This window comes from Hemitrygon akajei, chromosome 12 (genome assembly GCF_048418815.1).
Source record: "Hemitrygon akajei chromosome 12, sHemAka1.3, whole genome shotgun sequence".
NCBI lineage: Eukaryota > Metazoa > Chordata > Chondrichthyes > Myliobatiformes > Dasyatidae > Hemitrygon > Hemitrygon akajei.
In genome coordinates, this window is record NC_133135.1 from 98,091,223 (window position 1) to 98,112,609 (window position 21,387).

At 44.5% G+C, this 21,387-nt stretch overlaps 1 protein-coding gene across 1 annotated transcript in view; it reads right to left on the reverse strand.

Moving 5' to 3' along the window:
- Positions 1-746: 746 nt before the first annotated feature.
- The window catches only part of LOC140737314 (probable voltage-dependent R-type calcium channel subunit alpha-1E), a 619,860-nt gene continuing 599,219 nt past the window's right edge, over positions 747-21,387 (reverse strand). Inside the window, 5 exon segments of the mRNA XM_073063744.1 lie at positions 747-2,730; positions 4,792-4,964; positions 5,969-6,137; positions 6,929-7,033; positions 18,820-18,925. Coding sequence (XP_072919845.1) covers positions 2,200-2,730; positions 4,792-4,964; positions 5,969-6,137; positions 6,929-7,033; positions 18,820-18,925 — 1,084 coding nt within the window. The 3' untranslated portion in view covers positions 747-2,199.

The following is a 21,387-nucleotide window of genomic DNA, read 5'->3' on the forward strand; positions in this document are numbered from 1 at the left end:
CACCAAGGGCCTCTTCTGACCCTGCTGCTCACCTCAGTGTCCATGGTTACCGTTTGTAGCCAAGGGAAGGAGATATCCTCAGCAACTGGGCTGGAGTACTTGGTGAGAGGAACGGCAGCTCATTGCACAGGGAGGGAGGTGAATGAGTGTGGGTTAGCTACACATTCAGGTAGGGTGTGGGGACGAGGTGGGGGTTTGTCACCACAAGTTGAGGATGGGACCCTGACCAAGAGGGTACTTTTACCCCTTCACCTTCCCTTGGGAACACCGCCACTCCTCACTTGGGTCAACATCTCCTTTCTGAGTGAGGATCATCTCTACCTCTCTTGTTCTGTCAAGGAGGTGACCTTGCCACCAGGTTCACCCCATCTTCCCTTTCCCTCCTGGGTTCGCCCCACCTCTCTCCTCCCAGTGTCACCTCCCCCATCTCCTGGAGTCATCCCTACCTCTCCTTCCAGCCTTCTCACCCTGAGTACAAGCACCTTCAAGCCATACGTTTGGACTGGTTGAGATCACTTTACTGAAGGGACGCCTTTGTCGCAGCTGCATTCCATCTATTGCAGAGAGGATGGTTCTGCCCATCTCTGTTACCCAACGTGGCTATGGCAGAGTGACCCCAGTGTTTGTTCATACCTGTTGTGAAGCTTGGGAGCTGGTAAAATGTCCTTTCAGGAAGGGAGGCAATCTGGATTCACCCTCAGACCACAACACCATCACCTGGTAAAGGATTTTTATTGATTTGGACATAAAAGTTAAAGCTCCAGGACAAAGCAAACACCTTTTAGCATTCTGATTGTCAATACCACACAATACACTTTATAAAGGGCTATCGCAGTGCCAAAAGTACAATGTGAAAAGGCTAGAGAGTGGCTGAGTTTCAGTCAATGCCACTGGGGCAAAGCCCAGTGAATGTTATGGTCATCTTGCATTAAAAATCAAGCATTTAATTTAAACATGTTTCATATATTGGAAAAGAAATCAGAAACACTTCTTAAAATCTCAATCACATGCCAGTAAGTTAATCACTGAACTCAATAGGTTGACAGAACTTTCCAAACTCCATGCATCATACTAGAAGCACACACCGGGCAGTCTTTCAGGCAGGAAGTAGGAAATGGATTATAGGAAGATGGCAGAGTAAGGAAGGAGAACTGTAATTATTTACAAATAAAACTTCTCTACTTTCTCTGTTTAAAGCACTTCAGAAGTGGCAGCATTACAGCACATGGGATTTCATGTGGTCCATGCACATTTCAGGAGTGCCTGTTATTGCCAAATCATTCTGCAACGAACTGCATGGTAGTCACAACCGGAAACACCTGTCTGGTCATGCTGTAGTCACAGTTGGTGGTGACAATGTGGTCTTACTGTAGTTACAGCTGGAGAAGCCTGACTAGTCCTACTGTAATCACTGTAGGAGACATCTGTCTGGTCCTACTGGTAGTCACAGTATAAAATGCCTGTCTATTCCTACTGTAGTCACAGCTGAAGATGTCTGTCTGTTGCTGCTGTAGTCACAGGGCACAGCTGATTCTGCCAACACATTTACCATTTTGGTGAAAATGTTAACAATATTTGTATAACACAGCTTTTTTTGGTTTAGATTTTCAGAAAGAATAGAACATTTTTCAAATATAAAGATAACGGGTGATCAAAAATAAGGAGGAAAGGCAAGGGGGCTGCTGCTACCCCAGGACAGGGTGGGGGGGGGGTTGGAAGTTTTGGGGTTTCAAGCAACACACAACCTATGGGACTCAGAGTGAGGGAGCAGCAGGCTTGACTCTCTCCCCATCCAAAGTGTCTGTCACTGTTGGTAACGTACAAAGGGAAGGATCCAGGAGACTCATCCAATGCTGCTTCAGCGAGAGTGTGAGGTCTTTTACAACGTTCCTTTGCTGAATCTCCTGAAATGACACCTTTGTCCATATATAGTTGGGTAATGCCAACTTGCACTTTGACTTGTCCATGCATGGTCCAGTTTGGGGTGCTGGGGAGTTGGGAGAGGTGGGAGCAAAACCTTCATCTTTCACGCTTGGGAGACTACACTCCTGGAGTATCTGGTCCCTTCAGTATCTGTAAGGTTTTGCAGACTTCTTTGTTTTGGTTTTTCCTTGTAGCCACGCACCACGGTGATTTGATTTCCTCTCCCGTCCTCCTCCTTCGCTCCCCTGCCCAACCCCCGTTGCGTTTGTGCCAAGTTTAGCATTTGTCGTCCTCATCAGTGTCGGTGAAGGGGTCGGGGCCAGTGGTTGCTCCACATCGCACCACTCGAGTGCGGTAACTCCCGTTGGGCAGTTGCCAGGAGTGCCTGAGAGGAGGAGCAGAAGAGATGGTGTGGGATCTGCCGAGGCTTGTGGCCACTGCAGCCTCGAAGGTGAGCGTTTCCTCGCCAAGGGTCTGGTCCAGGCTGCCCAGATCATCGTGGAGGGTCAGGGAGGGCTCTGATATGTACCGCAGCGGCGTCGAGTGCTGGCTGTCAGTCTTCTTGCTCAGACCAGGAGACTCGGTCCACAGTGTCTTGTTGGGTTGAACTCTCAGGGACTGATACCTGGCCTCTCTGCTCCTTGGGGTGGCTTGGCTGGATGGGGGTGACAAGGTGTCGGGGCGCTGGGCCACGGGGGAGTATGAAATATGGGGCCGGGGCTTGGTGGGCGTTTGTGGGAGCTGTCTCCGTCCATGCTTGGGTGTGCTGGTCCCAGACGTGGAAGGGATTGGGCTCTCACTCTTAACCTGGAAGGACAGAACACAGAAGGCATTTATTTTAAAGATGATCACGAGGGTTGCTGTGTTTCAATCAACTGAGTAGGCTTAGCAGCCATAGTGAACCCCCTCTCACCAGACAATACAGGCACATCTCAGCAGCCAGCATGTGGCTCTGAGCAGGGAGGCTGTAAGGTCAAGTCCCACTCCAGGCACTGGAGTCTCCAGTGTAGTACTGTGGAGGAGCAGGAGCAGGGCAAAGCTGCCGTTAGGGATGAGGTACCAAGGCACTTGAAGTAAGAAACACCCTGCTGGAAGAATGCAGCAGGTGAAGCAGCATCTGGGGGTGTGGGGAGGGGGGTAATAGGAATTGTTGATTTTTCAGATCGAAACCATGCGTCAGGACTGATTGGAGGGGGGTGGATGACCGGTATAAAGAGAAGAGGTGGAGTGGTGAGTTAGGCCAGGTAGGTGATTGGAAGGCTGAGGGAGGGGTGAAATATGACAGGTAGGTGGTGCCAGGTAAGGAGAGGGGAGTTGGACAAGTATGTGACAGATAGGAAGAGTCTAAAAGGAGGCAAGGTGGGGAGGGGAGGAGGTTGAAAGCTGGAGAGCTACCAGTAGTGGATTCTGACAAGTAAAAAAGGTGAGAAGGGAACCATCAGGAGACAGGTGAAAGGCAGCTGGAACTGGATCCACACGAAGGGTGGGGGGAGAAGCCAGTGGGTGGGTGGATGCAACCAGGAGGGAAAGCGGAAAATGGGTGATGGGAGCTGGAGAGGGGTTCAACGGGAAATATTGATAATTCCCTTCCCCCCCACAGGTGCTGCTCAAACCACTGAGTTCCTGCAGATTGTTGCTCCAGATTCCAGTGTTTCATGTCTCTGCTGCCCTTTGAGACCGGTGTCAAAGATGTGCCATTTGAGAAAGATTCTGGGTTCCCTTGGAAACACTACCCTCTAATGCAGAACATGCGAGTAGCTGTGTTCCCTACATCCCCTCATTGGTACAGAGTACAGCATCACTGGTGATGAAGTGCTGTTTGAAAGACGCCACATCAGATCAAAGAGTGGGACAGATAACGTGAGTGTGATGGGAAGAAGTAAGGGCTGGATAGAAAATGGGAAGATGTGGGGGTGGGTGATAAACAGAAGGCACAGGGTGATGTAGACAATCTGGTGAAGTGTAGAAAATCTGACACCTGGAAACATTGCATGCTAAAGTCATACAGTCACAGAGTAATAAGCCCCTTGTCCAAACTCATCGATATTGACCAAGATCACTACTAAGCTGGTCCCATTTCCGTGTTTGGTCCCTAACTCTCTAAGCCTTCCCTGTTCATACCTGTCTGTGAGTGTCTTGAAATGTAATTGTATCTACCTCTACCACTTCTTCTGGCAGTTCGTTCCTAAACAAATGCCTTGTTCTTTACCAAGCCACTACATTTACTTGTGATAAGTAGATCAGGTCCAGTATTTCCATTTTTGTCCCTTTTTGCATCTTCTACCTTTTGTCTCCCTCCTGGTTCTATTCACCCAATACCAACACATTTCATCCGTCAAATCCATTTCCCCATCTGGTTCCACCTGCTCTTCACCTGTCCCTTCATGATCCCATTAGCACCTCCTATATTTATCAGAATCCGACGCCACTTTGTGCTCCTGTTTATCTCCCTCCTGCAGTTGTCTCTGTCTTCACCCTTCCATCTCCCAAGCTCACTCTATCTGCCTCTACCTATCACCCACCTGCCTCTGACTCCCAACTCCAGCCTTCCCTACTTGGATCTATTTGCCTGTCATGATTCATCCATCTGCAGTCTACCAATCACCTTCTGGACCCTTTCTCAATTCTCCCTCTCTCCTCTTTATGTTGGCCACCGCCCCTCTCCACTTTCAGTTCTGATGTAGAGTTTCAACCTGAAATGTTGACCGTTCCTTTCCCCCCAGAGAAGCTGCTCAGCCAGATAAGATACTCCAGCAGACTGACTGTCACTACGTATTTGGTGACAATGAACATTGGCTCTTCCATTGTGGTATCAAACCCTCCATCAGTGAGAGATCAGTGGGCAGGAGTAAAATCCTGGGAACCTACCTGCTCCTGTACACTGTGTGAATATCCTGGGCTTGGTGATCGAGACATCCTCTGGTCCTGGCATGGGTGCTGTGGGTGCTGTAGGTGCTGAGCACGCTCCTCCGAGTTGCAGAGAGACCTCTCAGGTGAGAGGAGGTGCTTCCTCTCCTTGGAACGGCCTCTCTCATGGCTGCCTGTGTAGGGAGTACCCAGAACTCAGAGCTCAGCCTTGCTGAGGATTCTTCACAAATAAAACTCAGCTGGGGCTTGAGTATAGTGACAAAGAGTTAGGTGACCAGAAACTTAGACAGCAATGTATTGTAAAGCCCAGACAAACTATGGTAACACTATATTCTGCATTCTGTTTTTCACTTTGGATGTACTGTTGTTCTGAAATGATCTGTATGGATGGCAAGCAAAATAGAGTTTTTCATTGTGACAATAATAAATCAATACCTATTCTAATGCTTAGAGAAGGCAAATGGCCAGGGAGGTTGTGTGTAATGTCATGGAATCAGATGTACTGTTGGTCAAACAGCAGTGGAGGGGAGAGAAACAGATCTGGTGTTTCAGGTGAGGTCGTTCATGTTCACAAAATATCTTTATTTTCCTTCACTGTGAGACTTGACTCCAGCATTTCATGCTGGTTGACTGTCCCAGAACAGTTGGATGGGTGGAGTTCACATGAGTATCCGTGAGATTAGAAGTGTGGCATAGTTACCGATTAACCTACAACATATATGTCAAACTCAAGGCCCGCGGTGGAATTATCTTTGGCCCGCGAGATAATATCTAATTACTATTAAAGCTGGCCCCAGTAATCGAAGTGCCTATGGCGTATGATATGGCTAATGCTGAGTTTATTCAGGTACCAGGTTTTCAGGGTTTTTAGTGTTTATTCGGCAGTCTTCTTCATAAGAAACGGAATTTGTAAAGTGAAACACTTTGTAGTTATAGCAGAGACTGAGACACATGAGAGCAGGCTGAAAAAACGGAGGCAACGAAAGCTGCGTTCGCACGCGTCCGACTGATCCGGCCCGCATGAAGCTGCATTTTGCTCAATCTGGCCCGTGACCTAAACTGAGTTTGACACCCCTGACCTACAAGGTCACCCATGTTTATTGTTTGAAGTCTGTGAGATGTAATTGAAACTCAGTACTTCCTTACCCACCCAGTGGGAATAAGTGCAAAATCCTACCTGCATTTGAAGACCTGACGGATGACCTCAGATGTCGACGGCTCCATTTTTGGTAAAGGTCCTCTGGACCAGCTCTCTCCAAAGAGTACTCATTGAGCCAGGTGCTGTTTGTGTGGTTGGCAGTAAATGTGGAGAATGAACGCTTCATGGGGCTTGGATCTTCAGTGGACTGTCATCACAAGAACAACAAACATCTACCTCTTTAGCCAGCTAAGCCATGTATTAAGGCATACATATTAACAACAGTCATTTTAATTTCAACACTTTCACAACCTGGCTCTTTGCTCTTGCATTTACATTATATAAAACTGGAGAGTTTCTCCATAGATCAGCTGGAATGTCTGGTGGTGTGATGGCAGGTGGTTAACTGAAATGTACCTCCAGAGGAGGCAGGTAACATTACTTGACATTTGGGCAGGTATTTGGATAGGAAAGGTGAATGTGGACAACTGGGATTAGTGTAGTGGGCATTATGATAGCGTGGAGGATGTGGGCTGAAAGGGTCCTTTCCTCTCTCACAAGTTTCTATGATTCTCTGCAATTTAATCGTCTTCTCGAATGGGGTCCTTTTAAATCCAACTTGGATATCACTACGTTACTGACCTAAATTCTATCATTTTCCAGCTTCCTTAAAATCTCATAAGATGACATGTTGCAGATTGATTCATGTACATTGAGGTCAAACAAGAATGTAAATTCATCTGGGACAAATTTTTTCACAGCCAACGGCTTTGACACTGAACAGCTAAGACAGAGAGAAGATTTAAATTTATGAATAGTTTCTGTAGATGGAATAGGGACATATGTTTTTCCCAAATTATAGATACAATCATCCATCAATTTAACAGCAAAATAGATTGCAGAGAGTGGTTTGTAGAAACTTCCAGGTAGCACAGAAAGAAATGGAGAACAAAAACACAAATATATTGATTTATGGATAGGGAGGAAACCAGCATTTACCTCGGACTCGGTTTCTAGTCGGGGCATGGACACTGCCCGGCCCTGGTTTTCAATGGGGAGATAGTGACCATAATGAGGATATTCTACTTTTACTTTCTTTAGTTCCTGTATATTACAAACCAAAACAAAACAATGAATATTGCTGAATATCTGATAAACAGGCAAATTTTAAACACTTTAAAATGTGTGCAGACCAAGCATTACATCCATAAACAAAATTGGCCACAATTTTCAGTTATTCTGTTTACATTTCCATTGGAAACCCTGTGTTTAATGTGAAAGCAACACACACACAAAATGCAGGAGGAACTCGGCAGGTCAGGCAGCATCTATGGAGAAGAGTACAGCTGAGGTTCTGGGCTGAAACCCTTCAGCAGAACGGAAGATTAAAACTTCTTCAGAGTAGGCATCTCTAGAAGAGACTTTACAGTGCAGTAATACAATCCACACATTCTGTGTGTGTTGCTTGGATTTCTGGCATCTGCAGATTTTCTTGTTTGTATAATGTATATAGATGTAAGCATGTCCTTCACCATTCTAGACTCATGATCCATAACAGTTTACTTAATGTTCTTTGAAAACCTATGGCTGCCATTCCTTTCACTCTAAACTGGAATTTCTATACTACCATGATGGCACCCCCGGGGTGGAGGAGCAACACCTTGTTCTGCTTCACCTTAGAAACACCTTAAGATCTTATGGTCTTAAGGTTATAGGTGAAGTCAGATGAGAGGGAAAGGTAAAGCACTGGAGAGGAAGGAATCTGATAGCAGAGTTGAGCATGGGAGAAAGGGAAGGAGGAAGGCACGAGGGGGAGGTGATAGGTAGGTGAGAAGAGGTAAGAGGCCAGAGTGTGGAATAGAAGGAGAAGGGAGGGGGAGGGATTTTTTTTTACCAGTAGGGGAAATCGATATTCATGCCACTGGGTTGGAGGCTACTCAGACAGAATATAAGGTGTTGCTCCTCCACCCTGAGGGTGCCTTCATGGTGGCACAAGAGGAGGTCATGGACTGATGTGTTGGAACGGGAATGGGAATGGAAATTAAAATGTTTGGCCATCAGGAAGTTCCACTTTTGGCGGATGGAGCGGAGGTGCTCGACGAAGCAGTCCCCCAATTTACGACGGGTCTCACCAATGTGGAGGAGACCGCATCAGGAGCACTGGACACAATAGATGACCCCAACAGATTCACAGGGCAAATGTTGCCTCAATTGGAAGGACTATTTGGGGCCCTGAATGGGCCCCCACATTCCACGTTCCTTAAGGATCGTTCCCTGCAAGTTTCTCTTGTCCATTTGTCCCTCCCCACTAATCTCCCTCCCAGCACTTAACTCCTGCAAGTGGCCAAAGTGCTACACCTGCCCATTCACCTCCTCTCTCAACTCCATTCAGGGTGATTATGCAGAAAGTTTGAAGTTAATAACTCATCAGGGCTGACTGATAAGTTTGTGCCTATGGTAGAAGGAGATGAGTTATTAACTTCAAACTTTCTGCATAATCACTCCAAGAGTTGACCTGCATGTGCATGTAACGAGAGCTGTATAATTCATCTCCTTCTACCCTAGACCATGTACTTATCAATTACCCCTGCTGTGGACACTTTCTGGAGGTTCAAGATCCGTATCTCCACAACTGCTGGACTAAGTGTGTAAATGTAGGAGGGGACTATGTTGAAAAATAAATGAGCTAGGTTTTCTAAAATTGACTCCTCCTACCTTAGGCCAAAAACTTATCAATCCGCTTGTACACAAATCTGTTATTCTCCTCATGTTTCCATCAACTCCCCCCAGACAGTCCACCACTCACCTACACACAAGGGGAAATTTGTAGTGGCCAATTAACCCATCAACCCACACAACTTTGACATCCAGCGGAAACCCATGTAGTCAGAGGGATAACGTGCAAACTCCATACAAACAGCAGTTAAGGCCAGAAGTGACCCTGAGTCTCTAGCTTGGCGAGCAGCAACTCTATTAGCTACATCACTGTACTACCCAGCACTGGAACAATGTCGCAAAGTAACCAGCATTCACAATTAAATGTTCCAGGATACGATAATACTTTAAAAAGGAGTAGACAAAACAGAAATTGAGGAAGCCCTGGAAATAAATATTGTGATAAAGTTGGCAGAGAGGAGGGGTCCTATTTCCGGAAATCAAGGCATGAAATTAACTGGGGTAGAGCTAAGAAACTGGTGGGAGTTGTTAATAGGCACCCAAGCTGTTATGGCAATGGTGAGTTTGGTTTACTGTAAATCAGGAAATCAGACAACCATTTGCAATGAAGAATACAAATATCACGAAGGGCTAAAGACAGACTGACTCGGCAAGCCAAACACGCAGTAATTGTTTGGAGAATGACATTTTAAAAATGTTTTTATTTAGAAGTACAAAGCAGAATGGGCCATTCCACCCCTTTGAGCACACAACCCAGCAACCCCCAACAACCCTAATTTAACCCTAACTTAATCATGGGACAATTTACAATGACTAATTAACCTATCTGGTACGTCTTTGGACTGTGGGAGGAAACTGGAGCATCTAGAGAAAACCCAGGCATTTCTTACAGAGGACACCAGGACTGAACTCCAAATTTTGACGCTCCAAGCTGTACAGCGCTAACTGCTTATTCTTAGAGCAATGGAATAAAACTAGCTTTCCTCCAATCCTCCAGCACCTGTGGTTAAGTATGTTTTAAATACCCAATTTGCCTCAAGACAGCAAGCATCTCTTCCTCTGAAATCCAAATACAGTCCATCTACAGACTCTGTGTCCATCTCCAGAGAAAATATAGATGCAGAAACAAAACATTTAAGACCTCCCCCATCTCGTTCAGCTCCATTCTGATCTACTAGAGGACCAGTTTTGTCCCTTGCAATTCTTTTGCTTTCAACATATCTGTAGAATCCCTCAGGATTCCAACAAAAGAGTCAAATGAAAATGAATTAAAGTTACTGGATGATGCCACAACCGTCTCCATGCTGTACACCATGAACTAGAGGGCAAACAGGTGTCGATGCCAACCTCTTTGTGCGTCTGGTTGGAAAGCATGTTGGACCAAGGAAGGACCATGCTGCTCAGAGAAATCATGAAAGTGATGAAAGCAGTGGTCTGACTACAACAGTTTTTGTAGGCAACATATCTGAGAAATCTTCTGATATGTTAGTCAGGCAGTTACTTGGAAAACGCGGCTTAGTTTTAAGCCGGAAGAGAGTTCAAAGAGCTTAAGTTGCAAGCATTTGCTTTTGTGCGTATAGAGAACCAGAATCTACTCTGTGTGCATTAAGGTTGACCAAAGGAAGACCAAAAAGGAAGGAGTCGATGGAGAGGATACCAGAAGTTTCTTCAGATATATAAAGTGGAAAAGAGAGGCGAGAATCAGACTGCTGGAATATGATGCTGGAGAGGTAGTAATGGAGAATGAGGAAATGGCAGATGAATTTAAGAAGTATTTTGCATCAGTCTTCACTGTGGAGGACACGGGGAAGAAGTGAGTGAAGTTGCCATTACTAGGGAGGAAGTATGGAGAAACTGAAAGGTCTGAAGGCATGTAAGTCATCTGTGCCAGATGGTCTATACCCTGGGGTTCTCGAGGTGGCTAATTCCCTAAAGGTTAATTTTTGCAGGTTGGGTTGGTGGTGAGGAAGGCAAATGTAATGCTAGCATTTAGTACAAGAGGATTAGAATATAAAAGCAAGGATGTAATGCTAAGACTTTATAAGGCACTCATGGAGTACTATGAGCATTTTTGGGCCCCTTATATAAGAAAGGATGTGCTTACATTGGAGAGGGTTCAAAGGAGTTTAAGGAGGCTTATTATATGAAGAGCATTTGATGACTGTGGGCCTGCACTTACTGGAATTAAGAAGAATGAGAAAGGATCTCACTGAAATCTAATGAACTTTGAAAGGCCTTGATAGAGTGGATGTCAAGAGGATGTTTTCTCCAGTGGGAGAGGCCAGTGGACACAGCCTCAGAAAAGAGGGATGTCCATTTAGAAAGGAGATGAGGAGGAATTTCTTAGCCAGAGAGTGGTGAATCTGTGGAATTCCAGAGATGGCTGTGAAGGACAAGCCATTGGGTATACTTAAGGCAGAGGTTGATGGATTCTTAATTAATCAGGGCATGAAGGGATATAGGAAGAAGGATGGAGACTGGGGCACAGAGGGAAATGGATCAGCCATAAAGAAACGCCAGAGCGGATTCAATGGATCAAGCAATGTAATTCTGCTCCTATCTCTTATGGTCTTCTTTCAGACTCCTGTCTTTTCCTTTGAATTACTTCAATGTTTTGAAGTTACAAAACACAACAACACCAAGATTGGGGATGTAGCGGAAAGTGAGGAAGATGGGAAAAATGGACTGAAAAATAGCAGATGGAATTTAATTCAGACAAGTGTGATGTGTTACACTTTGGTAGGACCAGCTGGTCGGTCTTTCATGGTGACTGGTTGGGCACTGAGGAGTGTGGTGGAAGAGAAGCATCTGGGAATACAGATCCAGAATTTCTTGATAGTAGCACCACTGGTTGATATGTTCATAAAGAAAGCCTTTGGCACATGGCCTTTCATGAGCTAATGCACTGAGTACAGGAGTTGGGATGTTAAGTTTACATTGCATGAGAGGCTGCTCACCTTCTCAGTTAAGAATGCTGTGAACTAGATCTGAGATGTTCTTGACTCTGGCACCTGGGAGACAACATACCATCCAGGAATCTCATTCTTTTTCACAGAACCCACTGTTCATTCCTCTAACCAGTGAATCGTCTCTTTTGCCCCTTTCAATTCTGAGCCACATAACCAGACTCAGTGCCAGAGAGCTAACTGCTGTGGCTTTCCTCTTGAAGTTCATACCCCTCAATAGTATCTGAAGTGGTCGTGAGGAGCAGTCACAGGTGTTCTCTTCACTGGCTGCCTATCCCCTTTACCCCTCTCAGTCACTCAGTTACCTGTGTCCTGCACTTGAGGTGTAACTATCTCCCTTTATTGTCTGTCAGTAAACCTATGTGCAGTTCATACAGCTCTAGCTCTAATTCCTATGCATGCTCTGCAAGAAGCTGTAGCTGAATGCACTTCTTGTAGTTCTTGTCATCAGGGAGACTGGAGGTCTCCCTGCCTTCCCACAGCCCACAAGAGGAGCATTCTACTGTCCTGTTTGGCATCCCCACTGTTCTAACTGTGAAATAAGTAAAAAACAAAGAAAAAAAATTACCTGAAATCTACCTACAGCCTTCTCTTCTCACTGAAGCCTGTGTAACGCTCTGTAAAGTTTCACTGCTAATGTAATGGCCTCTCTGTAATGTTTCACTGCCTATGTAATGGTTTCTCTGTAGTAGCAGTGTTTGAGTTATGACTAGAGATAACGGGGGCTTTGGAATGTGCATCATCCAGTGAGGGGCATGTTGTTTCTTCTTGGGTGTCTGAGAGAAGGTATTCACGGTCTATTGTTGGTGAGAGATGAAGAGAGAAGACGCAAGTGGAGAGAGTTGGTAGATCGCAGGACGGAGTGGACTTTGAGCGAGGGTCTGGGAGTCGACGACGCTTGGAGGAGGTCGATAGGGAACGAATGGACGGACAACCATGAGCTCCAACGTGCACGTTAGACTGTTTCATTAAAATGGGCCCTTCTTTTTAATTTCTTCACTAACCCTATAGTCAGATTAAGAATTACAAAGCTCAATTGTTTAATTGCATATGGTGTACTGTCTGATATTTAGTGGTACTGATTTGCAACCAGGCAACACATCACACAGCATCCACACAAACGAGATTTCTCAGTTTGGCTGGGCAAGAGGCTGGCTTCCCCAAGACAAACGCATGCTGGCTGAACCTGAGGGTTAACACCTGTATGAGACAAAGCCTGAACTTTCCACTCTAAACCTGTGCCACTCACACAGTTGCCACTCCACTTAAACACAACTTGTTATTATTGGCTCTTGCTAAGTGCTTACATAATCCCTGACTGGAGGCGTGCAGAATGTCTTGCCTGTCCGCGCTCACTTTTTAAAATTTTACTTTCTCTGTGTACAACCCAATGGTTTCCAGTGATCTGTGGTGTGCAGAATGCCCTGAATGACCCTGCTTTTTGCTTCTCAGAGAAATTTATACACACTCTCCTCATAGCACATTCCCTCTAATCCTGGCAGCATTCTGGTAAACCTCTTCTGCACCCTCTCCAAAGCCTCCAAATCATTCCTGTACTGGGGTAAATAGGACTGAATGCAATACCCTAGATACAGTCTAACTGGAGTTTTATAGAACTGCAACATAACTTCTTGGCTCTTAAACGCAATGCTCAACTAATAAAGGAGTATTTAAGGAAGTAAGTGAGGGGATTACTGGGCTTTTACAGGCTCCTTTGTGTCCTCACTAGCAACAGGAGGGGTGCCGAAACACTGGAAAATAGCAAATATTGTGCCTTGGTTCAAGAAAGGAAATGCAGTCAGCTCACGTCAGTGGTAAGTAAGCTGTTAGAGAGGATACTGAGGATAGAATTCGAGTGCATTTGGAAAGGCATGGGCTGCATAAGGACAATTATCATGACATTATGCAGGCCAGGATATGCCTTATAAACTTTCTGAGGCAACAAATGTACTTAATGAGGGTAAGGTAGTGGATGTTACCTGCCTGGATGTTAGTAAGGCATGTTATAAGGATGTTTATGGTAGGTTGATTCAGAAGATAAATATGCTTAGGATCTAGGGTGAAATGCAAGTTTAGATTCAGAACTGGTTTGCCTATAGAAGATGAAAGGTAAGGGCTGACACCCTGTTATTCTGACTGGAGGTCTGTGGCAAGTGGTTTTTCACAAGGATCAATGTTGGGACCTCTGTTTGTGACATATATCACTAATCTGAATGAAAATGTAAATGGATGGATTAACAAGTAAGCAGATGACACCAAAATTGGTGGAACTGTGGTCAATGTGAAGGACTATGAAAGAATATAGCAGGCAAGAATAGATATGGTTAGAGAAGTGGAAGATGAAATTTAATCTGCACAGGTGTGTGGTGTTGTACTTTGGGAAGACAAATTAAAGAAGAAAGTATGCATTTAATGATAGGCCCCTTAACAGCATTGAAGTAGGGAGGGATCTTGGGTTCCAGGTCCATAGTTCTTTGAAAGTGGCTAGACAAGTGGATAAGGTGGCAAAGAAGGTATATGGGAAGCGTGCCTTCATTGGCAGGCATGTTGAGTATAAGAATAAGGAAGTTTAGCTGCAGCTATACAAAATTTTTGTCAGACCCCACTTGAACTATTCTAAGCAGTTCTGATTGCCCCATTATGGGAAAAATGTAGAGACTGAAGATGAGAGGGGGTTCAGAAGAGATATATCAGGATGCTGTCTGGATTAGATGGTATGGCCTATAAGGTAAGGCTAGACAATCTTGTATTGTTCTCTAGTGTCACTGTAGAGAGGCTGAGGGGAGACCACAAAACCTTAAGATCATGGCTAATCCATTTTTCCTCAACACCTATCTCCTGCCTCCCCTCCCCCCCCCCCCACCCCCGGTATCCCTTCATGCCCTGACCCAATCAAGAATTGATCATCCTCTGCATTAAACATACTGTACATAAAAACTTAGGCTCCACAGCTGCCTGAGGCAATGAATTCCAGATTCACCACTCTTTGGCTAAAGAAATTCCTCCTCATCTCTGTTCTAAAAGGACACCCCTCTATTTTGAGGCTGTGTCCTCTGGTCTTAGACACTTATACCATAGGAAACATCCTTTCCACACCCACTCTATCAAGGCCTTTCACCATTCGATAGGTTTCAATTAGGTCACCCCTCATTCTTCTAGATTCTGATTAATAGACCTGATAGAAGGTTTTATAATTATGAGTGACATACAGTAGATAGAGTAGACAGTCAGAATCTTTACCCCTGGGTAGAAATACCAAACACAAGAGCACATGCTTTTACGGATAGGGACAAGTTAGAAGGTGATGCGAGGGGCATGTTTTTAATGCAGAGAGTGAGAGGTACCTGGAATAGGTTACCAGGGGGTAGTAGAGGAAGAAGGCAGTCTTGTGGAGTTTAAGAGGCTTTTAGATATGAAGATGAAGGTTGTTGGATTTGTGATTAGTTAGAAGGTTGTTGTAAGTTAAAACAGGACATTGACAGAAAGCAGTAGTGGGCTGAGTAGTGGCAGATGGAGTTTAAATTGGAAAAGTGTGAAGTGATTTAGATTGAAAAGTCAAATTTGAAGGTAGTATAGAGGATTTAATGGCAGAATTCTTAGTAGTGTGGAGGAACAGAGGGATCTTGGGGTCCATGTCCATAGATCCCTCAAAGTTGCCGAGCAAATTGAAAGGGTAGTTGAAAAGGCGTATGGTGTGCTAGCCTTCATTAGTCAAGGGATTAATGTTGCAGCTCTATAAAACCCTGGTTAGACCACACTTGAATTACTATGTACAGTTCTGGTCACCTCATTATAGGAAGGTAATAGAAGCTCTAGAGAGGGCACAGAGTAGATTTACCAGGATGCTGCCTGGATTAGAGAGAATTTTTTATGAGGATAGGTTGAGTGAACTAAGGTTTTTCTCTTTGGGGCAAAGGAAGATGAGAGGTGACTTGATAGAGGAGTACAAAATGATGAGCTATTGATTGAGTAGATAGCCAGAGACTTTTTACCAGGGCAGATGTGGCTAATATGAGTAGGCATAATTTAAGGTGATTTGAGGAAAGTATAGGGGGATATCAGAAGTAAGTTTTACAAGTGACTGTGTGGAATGCCCTGCCAAGGGTAGTGGTAGAAGCAGATATATAAGGGACATTTAAAAACCTTTCGATAGTTACATGGTTGATAGAAAAATGGAGGGCAATGTAATCAGGAAGGGTTAGATTGATCTTCAAGTAGGTTAAAAGGTCATCACATCATCGTGGGCTGAAGGGCCTTTGCTTTGCTGTAGTGTTACATGTTCTAAGTGTTACAGATTGGTTAGTTTGTACAAATCTTGTTTATTTGTACATGGTTGTTCAATTTGACATTACCCTACAATCAATAAATCCATTACTAAGCTTAATGTGCAATGCTGATCTCTACGTAACATTAATCTTCGCTTGACTGTTAATCAATTTATATCACGTAGTCTGTAGAGGCTATTTTATTTATTTTATACTTAGCCTGGTTATCTGTACAAATGTTGCTAATGCAAGCAGGATTTGGTCATGTTGACTCAACATGCTTAAACCCTAATCTTCACTATGTGTCAGTCACTGTTCATAGAGTCATAAAACACCTCTTTACACCAATCTGAAACACTTAGAACACGTAACACTACAGCACAGAAACAAGCCCTTTGACCCACCTAGCCTGTTCCAAACCATTACCCCGCCTAGTCCTATCGAGCCGCACCCAGACCACAGTCAACCATACCCCTCCCGTCCATGTAATGATCCAAATTACTCTTGAATGTTGAAATCGACCACTTGCGCTGGCTCATTCCAAGCTCTCCCCACCATTTGAGTGAAGAAATTCCCCCTCGTGTTCCTCTTAAACAATTCACCTTTCACTCTTAATCCATGACCTTCAGTTGCAGTCTCACCCAACCTCAGAGGAAAAAATTCTCCTTGCATTTACCTCTGATGATTACTGGCTCATGGACCTCTGATTTCCCTCTCCTGAAGTCTACAATAAGTTCCTTGGTCTTGTTGACATTGAGTGAGAGGTTGTTGTTATTACACCACTTAGCCAAATTTTCAATCTCCCTCCTGTATGCTGGTTCATCACCCTCTTTGATACAGCCCACAACAGCGGGGTCATCAGCAAACTTGTGTATGGTGTTGGAATGTACTTAGCCACACAATCATAGATGTAAAGTGAGTAGAGCAGGGGGCTAACTACACATCCCTGCAATGCTCCTGTGCTAATAAAGATTGTGGAGGAGATGATTTTGCCAATCTGAACTAACTGGGGTCTACAAGTGAAGAAATCCAGGATCCAATTACATAGTGGTTATTGAAGCCCAGGTCTTGGAGTTTACCAATTAGTTTTGAGGGGATGAGGGTGCTAATGCCAAGCTGTAATCAATAAAGAGCATCTTGATGTGTGCATCTTTGCTGTCCAGATATTCCAAAATTGTGTGAAGAGCCAATGCAATAGCAACTGCTGTTGGCCTGTTGCATCGGGAGGTGAATTGAGCAGATCCAAGTCGCTCCAATTCAGACAGGAGCTGATATGCTTCAACACCAGCCTCTCAAAACACTTCATAAAAACTGTGGATGTAAGTGCCACTGTGTGATAGTCATTTGGACAGGTTACCACACTATTGTTGGGCACCGGTACAACTGAAGCCTGCTTGAAGCAGGTGGGTACGACACACTGCTAAAGCAAGAAGTTGAAGATATCCGTAAATACACCAGCCAGTTGGGTGGCACAGGTCTTTAGTACTCAGCCAGGTAATCCATCTGGACAAGATGCTTTCCTTGGATTCGCCCTCTTCAAGGTAGTCTGCAAGTCATCTTCAGATACTAAGACCAAAAGATCCTGGGAGACATGAGGGTGCATGATGGCTCCTCCCTGTTCTGGTGCTCAAAGCGAGCATAGAAGGCATTGAACTGATCTGGAAGCGAAGCTCTGCTGTCCCCTATCTCACAAGATTTAACATTGTAGGAGATGATGGCATTCAAACCCTGCCACAGCTGTCGAGCATCCTTTGTCAATTCCAGTCTATTCCAGAATCTCCCCTTTGCTGAAGGATGGCTTTCTGGAGATCATACCTGCACCTCTTGTAGCATTCTTGATCTCCAGACTTGAATGCCTCTGATCTGGCTCTCAGAAAATTCCAGATTTCATTGTTCTTCCAGGGCATCTGATTGGGGAAAGCCCTGAACAATTTTTGTGGGGACACAACTCATCCACAGCTGTTTTAATGAAGTTTGTAATGACCCTGGTGTGGCCATTCAGATCCTCAAATTGAGTGCGTGAACACTGCCCAGTCCACTGACTTGAGGCAATCCTGTAACCATTCCTCATTCTCCCGTGACCACCTCTTGATCTCTGATATCTGGAGCCTTGCTCTTCAGGCTCTGTCTGTTTGCAGGAGGTAGGAGGACAGCCGAGTAATCCAACTTGCCCAAATGCAGTCTCGGGAAGGAATGATAGACATTCCTTATCGTAGTGTAGCAGTGGTCTAGTGTGTTGGGGCCCGTAGTGCAAAAGGTTACATGCTGGAGATAATTGGGTAATCTTCTACATATTACGGAATAAAGTACCAACACTTTATTCTATCTTTCCCTTTCAGTCAAGTCTGGCAACATTCTCATAACTTTTCTCTGCATTCTTTTAATCTTATTTATATCTTTCCTGTAGGCAGTTGACCTAAACTGGACACAATACTCCAAATTAGGCCTCACCAGCAACTTATGCAATTTCAAATAACATCTTATCTTCTGTACTCAATACATTGATTTATGAAGGCCAATGTGCCAAAAGCTTTCTTTACAACTCTGTTTACCTGTGACACCACTTCCAAGGAATTTTGGACCTGTATTCTTAGATCCCTCTGTTCTACCACACTCCTTAGTGCCCTACTGCTCACAGTGTTAAGTCTGACCCTGGTTTTGTCATCCCAAAGTGCAACACCTCACACTTGTCTACATTAAATTCCATCTGCCATTTTTCAGCCCATCTCCTTACATCCTGCTGATTTGTGCATACCCAGCTAGTCTGTATGATATTGCGATTGTATGTTACAAACAACGTGCGCATACCCAGCCAGTCTGTACTTCATGAACAATCTGTTACCTGATCTTGAGCCATTCTTGTTTCAACCAATAATTTGATACAGTACCCATAATGTTTTTAGGTCTCTGGCAGATATCCTAGGACCCATTACCTTCCCTCTTGCCATGTTTACTCTGATCTGTCTGGTGGTTGAATTCCTACCTTTGGCCGTTGGTTGTGGATTTCTTCTCCTTGGCTTGATGTTCTGCCTTGCTGGAACATGACTGGGGGTAAAGGTACCAAAGGGGCAAATTCACTTCTGCTATCCCTGTGAAGGGGAAAAAATGGAGGAAAGTTAGACAGAAGGTACATTTCCACTGCTCCATGACTGGTCAGAGCTCAAAGCATTTTTTAACTTCTGAGGCTAAGTCCACACTACACTGGATAAATCCGTGACCAAAGCTTTTTCTCTTCGTTTTTTCCCTCCGTCCACACTAAAACGGCGTACTCGTCCCCTGAAACCAGAGCTTTTCAGAAATGCTTTCCAGGGTGGGTAGATCAGTGTGGACGGGGTAACCGGAAAAATCTGAAAACAGATGGTGACGGCAGCGTGCCATTTCATTGTTTTCTTGAATGCAACCTAACAATTTCAGAACAGACGGCAACGAGACTGAAGCCAGAAAAGTTAGAAATGTACTCACCAAATACTTTGACCCATAACTTACTGAATAAATAAGTATACTCACTTTGCCCTGTTTTCTGTCCTTGCTTGTATGAAGGTGGTTTACCTATTTATGCAAGTACTTCTTTGACAATAGATGTGTAACAGTCTAATGTAACGTTGTATGGAAATATGAGATAATATTGATACAGACATGTTTTACACATTTAACAAGGTGCTTTATTAATGCAACAGAGTTAGTCAGTTTTTCAATGTTCATCGTCAGCCAGGTCAATCTGTCCGTGAACTCCCTGTCGGTTGCCTCCATACACTTCAGTATTTGTTTTTTTTTTACTTTTAAGTCCTCCTGCGTGAGAGCCAACAGATGCCCGTTGTTTAATTTTTTCTAGTCTGTAACTGAACAAACACACTGTCTTTCATAGCAAGATTTGACACCAAACATGTCGCTTATTTTTGGTAAATGTGTCCTGCGCATGCGCAGTAGGAGGAGATTTGCCGAAATCTCCATTTCAATGTGGACAGAGATATTTAAAAAAATGCATAGTGTGGACGCCTATTGTTTTTATGCGAAACCGGCGTTTTCAAAATTATCCGGTCTAGTGTGGATGTAGCCTGAATGTTAGCTACTGCAGTAGTCAGGAAGCACTGCCCATTCAATAGGCTCCTCTCATCAACAACATGATAATGATCAGACAATGGCTTAGGCAGTGTTGGGTGAGGGATGAGATTTGGCCAGAATTTATTCACCTCCAAGTTTGGCCCTGAGATTGTTGATATTAGAGGGTAAGGGTAGTCACGGCTTACAGTTGGGGTTCCCAACCTCGGCTCCATGGACCCCTTGGTAATGGTAGGGGCCCGTGGTATAAAAAAGGTTGGAAATCCCTGAAAACCTGGCACCTTGACATTCACTGAACTCCCTCAGAAATACACTTGAGCATCTGCCTACATTATAAGTTCAAACACGGCAGAGAATTTGACCACAGGATCTCTGACCCACTGAGGGGAAAGCCATCGGCTGCACTGTAGTACATTATGAGGGGAACTTCCGGTAAGATGGCGATTGTTTAGCTGCTCCGAACTTTTGTTCCGTTACTGTCGCTATCTTTGCACTAAATGTCTCCATTTTTTAAACCTTAGTTAGGAATTTTTTCGGTATATTTTACTTGCCTGTGAACATAGCTAACTTACAATGTCTAGCAAGAGTTCTAGATCCGGGAGAAAGGAGGCTATCGCTCCTTCGGACGAGACTTTGGTTGCACTCGGAAAGCTCCGAGATGAAATTTTAAAGGAATTTGGAACCGCTTTCAAACAGTTGGAAGACAAACTGGATCGGATCAACGATAAAGTGGACAAGCATGCTGAACACTTATCTCGCATCGATTCGACTTCTGAAGATTTAGAAAGTCGTGTTCGATACTTGGAGACTCTCTGTTCCAGCTTAGAGGAAAAATCTAACAAACTCCTTTCCAAAATGGTGGATCTCGAAAATCGCAGCAGACGCTGCAATATCAGAATTCTTGGATTGCCAGAGGTGACTGAACAGGGATCAACCGTGAAGTTTTTCGCCGAGTTTCTCTGTGAGATATTCGGGAAAGATTTGCTTCCGAACCCGCCCAAGCTCGAACGGGCACACAGAGTTTACGTTCCCCCCGGAATTCTGGGCTCCCGCCCGCGACCAGTAATCTTGTGCTTCCATCAATACCAGATAAAACACAGTCTGATTGTGGAGGCACGTCACAGGGGGTCTCTTCCTTTCCAGGATACGACCATTCGCTTTGTGGAAGATTTTGCACCCCAGACCTTAAAGATGCGCGCTGAGTTTAAAGGCGTAATGAAAGTGCTGTTTGATTGTGGTTTTAAACCCTCCCTTCGCAGCCCTGCTGATCTACGAAGCAAGCTTAATACTGGAAAATACAAATGGCTCAGGTCGGTGAAGGAAACTGAAGCATTTGTGGCAAGTCTTCCGGCTATCCAGTCATCTTCGGAATCTGATCGGACCTCCTAAAATGGTGGATAAGTACTCCTCGTAGTAAAATTACTTTTTCTGGACTCAGACTTCACTTGAATCACTCAGACATTATTCATTGAAACTCTAAGAGCTGTTGACA